The sequence below is a fragment of the Mytilus californianus genome, unplaced genomic scaffold, assembly GCF_021869535.1.
Source record: "Mytilus californianus isolate M0D057914Y unplaced genomic scaffold, xbMytCali1.0.p SCAF_7, whole genome shotgun sequence".
NCBI classification, from domain to species: Eukaryota; Metazoa; Mollusca; class Bivalvia; order Mytilida; family Mytilidae; genus Mytilus; species Mytilus californianus.
The window spans coordinates 19,253,061-19,259,060 of record NW_026262723.1 but is presented as its reverse complement, the minus strand read 5'-3'; the positions used below and the strand labels follow the sequence as shown (position 1 = coordinate 19,259,060).

The following is a 6,000-nucleotide window of genomic DNA, read 5'->3' as shown; positions in this document are numbered from 1 at the left end:
TTCTCAGAAACTACTGGATAGAATGATTTTATATTTGGTCGGCAGTCCCACAGTAATCAGAGGTTCTGGAGGTTTTTGGACCTCAGAGGTCTTTTGGTCCAGAAATTGTTCAAGCATTACTGGTCCACTCACATTTTACTGCACCTAACCATTCATTACTGGACATGTCTGACGGACCTTGGGAATGACTGAGTAATGAAGTGTATTAATGTATGTGCACTTTTTTGATCTGCCAGACACTTTCTTCCTGTTTTCAGCTACTTTGAATTACGAGTTGGTGTAGTCTTACCACCACAATGCATACATCCTTGTTAATTTATATTTCAGTGCTGAAAACAAAAGATGGGATCAGGAGCCAGTACCTTAACTCCACCATCCTCCCCAGAACCTGAAAGTCCTGTAACAGTAAGAAGACGTGCACGTTCATCTCAAGGTTAGTTTCTGTGTAAATCAACGGTAGCTCTGAAGGGTTAATGTCATCACTTTGCATCCAGAGTTATCTGTCCTTTAATTGTAAACTTGATACTCATTTGCCCCTATCTACACGTTCAAACCTCTACGTTCATTGAGAATAAAAATTGATACCTATGTGATATTGAGTGATGATTAGAAGGTTTAGAAAAAACTCCTTAATTCACCCTTTGACCTTTAATATACTTAGGCTTTGGTCATTGTTTGTAGATCTATGTGTTCACCTTTTGATCTTGCTAGGGCTTTGGTCATTGTTAGTAGATATATGAGTCCTCTTTAGAATCAAAATATAATGTTTTAAAGAAAGAAATGAAACAGAAAAATGTTAAAATTCTTGAAAGTTTTGACAATTTAAAATAAAATATTAGCACAAAGTAAACAAGTAAAGACCATGATCAAAGTTATGCTCATTCAGAAAAATTTGTGATCAAAGTGTTAAAAGTTATTTTAATCAATGATATGGCTATATCATTTAGTAATTATAAATAATCCTTCCACAATATTAAATGACAGTATACATATATATATATAGATTCTACCACTGCATCAAGTGTGATACGATATTTATCCACTCGAGACAGTTAAATTTTCAAATTTAAAACGCGAGGCTCGCCGAGCGTTTTAAATATTTAAAATTTAACTGTCGAGAGTGGATAAATATCGTATTACACGAGATTTGGTGGTGGAATCTGTTTCTCTAATGATTTTCAAACAATACGCAGGCAAATTTATTCCTTCTTTTCGAATGATCTGCAAAAAGATGTGTTCTTTCTATGTGACGTCATCAGGCATGGTCGCCTTTTTTCATGCCGTCACAATAGGAAATTCAGAGGAAAGCAAGAAAATTCGACGTCATAATCAGATTTTAACCAATGAAGAACTGAGATCAAACGAACCACACGTTGATTAAATTTTTTTTATACAATGGGAGAAGAAAGGGATAAATTGACGAAGAATTAGAGAAATATATATATATATATTATATATATAGTTATGTATTATTTCTATATTTCTACATATAGTTTGATATTGCTTTTTATAGCAAAAACATTTTATTTTATGCACGATTCCATTCATCATAGTTAACACTTGAGTCTTTTTTGTATTAGATACACCTTGAGGGCCTTAGCCCAAATGAGTGTATCTAATTTACACCAAGATATTATTTTCAATGCAGAATGATAGTTTTCAATAATTTAGGAGGGGAATCTTTCAGCGATTTGATCATATGTTATTCAAAAGCATGATAAATGCAGGGTATCCAATTTCATTTAAGCACATCTTGGTGTAAGTGGAAAAACAATTTAGCATTTGTTAACATACTGTTAAGTGGTCTATTTTTTGCTAATCTAGCAATTAAGTGTGACTAGTACAATCAATGATAATTGTCATATTTTTTTTGTGATAGAGAGCCACATGTATCACCTGAATTTAATATTTAATATAAAATAAACTTACTGTTAATTCAGAAATTTATACATTGTTTTTATTATTATAAGAAAATTGCAAAAGGATAGCTTGGTTAAAACAATAATAAAAGTTTGTGTTTCACAAATTTTGATTACTTTATTCGTATGCAGCACTTCTGTAATTGCAATAATTAATCTCACATTTTTGTCCATTATTCAACCATCACAATGATATTAAATACATGCAAAACTTTTTGAAATACAGTATTGCCTATATAACTATTAAAATATTGCAGCTGTATGCTACATTTATCTGTCTCTGTAACACATGTGATCATCCTTCTTCATCAGTATACAGTTAAGCTTCCTCTGTTTCCATGTGAGCACAAAAAGCCAAGTAAAAGCTTTATAAACATCTTTACATTAATAAGTAAAGTAAGATACCAAGGGATGGGGTAGCACCAAAGTAGCATAATTTTTAGATAGATGAGACCACACCATGACTAAAAGGAAAGAAATGAAATGACCAGTGGTTCATATAATATTACATAGAAAAATTGAGCTTCATTAACAAGAATTTTCTAAAAACTTTGGGATAAAATTCTGTTCATTTTTACGTTTTAAATAGAGAAAATCTGAAAAGAGCAAAAATGTTCAGAATGTTGATCTCTATCAAGTGTTCATATACGTCCAGACTACACAAAATTCGTCGGACCGTCGGACAAATCTGGTGAATAATGGATCGATCGGGTAAAATTTTGTTGAATTCCGGTCCGAATGTCTGGTGTTGTTTTTTTCATGGATTTTTCTAGCATTCTAACAAAATTCCCAAACGATCTCAAAATTCATTTTTATCTTTATTATTCATGACAGCGATGTTTATTTTGTTCAACCGCTAGCTTTATGCCAAAAATCGTCAACAAGTAATGTGTAAATCCGAGTAAAAACATATCTGATTGACAAAAGCAACAGACAATGGCTGCCATCAACTGGAAATGTAGACAATACCGGATCAGATTCCAGGAACGGATAAGGCTTATTCCAGGTTTGCCGATCAAATACAATAAATAAATTAAAAACATCCAAGCAGATCACAAAATACAGCTATGAAATATAAATAGATATAAGAAGATGTGGTATGAGTGCCAATGAGACAACTCTCCATCCAAGTCAAAATTTATAAAAGTAAACCATTGTAGGTCACAGTACGGTCTTCAACACGGAACCTTGGCTCACACCGAACAGTAAGATATAAAGGGCCCCAAAAATTACTAGTGTAAAACCATTCAAACGGGAAAACCAACGGTCTAATCTATATAAAAAACGAGAAACGAGAAACACTAATGAAACACATCAACAAATGACAACTACTGAACATCTGATTCCTGACTTAGGACAGGTGCAAACAAATGCAGCGGGTTTAAACGTTTTAATGGTACCAAACCTTCACCCTTTTTCTGAAACAATAGTGTAACATCACAACATAGAAAGACACACTATAAAATATCAACTGAAATAGCTTAACTCAATCAAAGGACATATTAACACCATTGAACATACACTGAACAAATAAATTTGACCTATGATACAATGTAAATACAAAATAAATAAACTAAGGGAAGAATAATAAAAGTAACATGTTATATCGGTATGAAATGTTAAACAATTAAAGAAAAACAATATGCTCGAACAAAAATATCAGCCATTTGCAATAACTTTAAACACAGGTAAATGAAAATAATTTTGTTGTTAAGTATACGTGTACAGTTCCAATAGAGAAAGGAAATATTTTACAAAATAAATAATTTTGATGTTCATAGTACGAAGTGAAAATTTATAGTAATACCAAACACTTATCAAAGCTGGTATATAGACCAGATATAACCCTGAATAACATTAAATAACAAAAAAACTATACAATTAGTATCAACAGGTCAAATAAACAAGAAAGTACAATTAGAGAGTACTCGCAGTTACTGACAGCTAGTCAAAAGCCAAAACAATTAATAATAAAAAATCATGCATCAGAGACTAAAATCAACTAAAACACATCCCAGGGATTTAGTATTTTAACGTCATGGACAGTCAAAGAAGACATGACTAGTGCAATGCCAAAAATAAATATATTGACAGACAGTAAGATAGTTAGGAGTTTAACCTCTTTATAGATCAAAACGAACGTGGGTGTGTCTTTATACATCCCGTTTGAAAAGAATACAAATTTAGTTATGTTTTAATTTGCTGATGACAAAATCGATATTAGTGCCAATGTAAACTATATTCAAAGATCTAATTACAACATTGGTAAGATAACCTTTACTAATAAGTTTGTTTAAAGGATCGATGAGTTTACACGGATCACATAGTGATTTCCGCGCTTTAAGTACAATATTATCTTAAAATTTAGGATGTGAAATACCGTTTTTAATCAGTTTTATACAAGTACAGCCAAATTTACTAATCAAATCTTTGTATCTATGAAAGAACTTAGCAAAAGTTTTACGTAATTTATGGTAACGAAATCCCTGACTTAATAATTTACCAGTGATGCATTGATTACGTTCGTTAAAATCTATGACATCACTACACACACGGGCATAACGAACGAATTGGGATATATAAACACCATATGATGGAGCCAAAGGAACATCGCCGTCTAAAAAAGGAAAATTAACAATAGGGAATGAAAAATCGTCTCTTTTGTCGTAAATTTTCGTATGGAGTTTTTCTTTAGAGATTGAAATGTCCAAATCCAGAAAAGGACAACTACTGCTGTTTATGTTAGATTTAGTTAAAGTAAGTTCTATTGGGTAAATTTCGGTAGTATATGTAGAGAACTCTGGATTATTTAACGAAAAAATATCATCTAGATAACGGAAGGTATTGTTGAATGTATCAACCAAATGTAACAATGACGTGTCTTTGCTGAGTTTGGTCATAAACTGAGATTCATAGCAATACAATACAGGAATAAATCTGCTATTAAAGGGGGGCAGTTAGTGCCCATAGGAATACCTACTACTTGTCGATACACTTTATCGCCGAAACGTACATATATGTTGTCCAGGAGAAAATTTAATGCTTCAATCATATTTTCACATTTCCAGTAAGTGTATCTAGCAAACTTTCCTTTTTCGTTACAGAAAAAGGCTTTAAACGAGTTACAGCAAATAAATTTGTAATGAGATTTTTCAAAAGACCATTTAATTAAATATGAAAACTTTTTCTTGATAAGAATGTGTGGAAGTGTAGTATAGAGAGTAGAAAAATCATAACTGGCACTAGAATTGAACACTAGAATTGAAAACCAAAAGATATATGAAAAAGAAAGAAGAAACAGGAAATATTTTATACAGAAACTCTAAATTATTTTTAGTTCACAAATACTTTTCATGTCATGTGACATTACTTTTCTTTAGGTGTAATACCAACAAATCATAGTACGTCACATCCGGTTGCATACGAAAATAGGTCGAAAAAAAATATTCCCTTGAATTTGATAGTTGTAGGTAATTGATCCTACATTTCATTGCAGTAAAACATTTCTGGGTCATAAACATATATCTTGGGTATTTCAAAGCACCATTATTTTTTTATTTGGGGTTTCTATAGAATATTTTGGAAACTTGAGGTTACATGGTTACTAAAGCTTGTACACAGGTTAAAAAAGGGGGAAAATTTGATTGGTTAACTTCCAGTGATGGTTATTTTCTTATATGCAATGAAATGTTATGTGAAATTTTTTCTATAGTACTGGACAGGATCAAACTTTACTCATGCCAAGTATTTCTTTATTTGAAACAAAGATAAATTCTGCACAATTTTTTGAAAAGTGCAAATTTAACAAAGACTAATAGGGGAAAATCAATGGTGGTATTACACCTAATATGGGAAGCTGTACATGCACCTTTGACCTGGTGAGTACTCTCATGTGTTAAAATTTCTTGCTATTTAAGTGAAATATTACTAATAATGAAATATTCTGAGTGGATTGAGTCTCCAAAACACATTTTATGAGAAAATTTCCTTGAAATAGGACTTTACCATGAATATTAGTTGACAGAATAAGCCATACTTAGAGTTTTGGGGAGTTTTTTCTCCTTTTTTCTTATATTCTGCT

General features: G+C 31.6%; 1 protein-coding gene across 1 annotated transcript in view; it reads left to right on the top strand.

Annotated features, from left to right (window-relative positions):
* Positions 1 to 325: 325 nt before the first annotated feature.
* Positions 326 to 6,000, top strand: part of LOC127709905 (paladin-like) — a 130,883-nt gene continuing 125,208 nt past the window's right edge. The window contains exon 1 of the mRNA XM_052215600.1: positions 326 to 433. Coding sequence (XP_052071560.1) covers positions 343 to 433 — 91 coding nt within the window. The 5' untranslated portion in view covers positions 326 to 342. The remainder of the gene's footprint in view (positions 434 to 6,000) is intronic.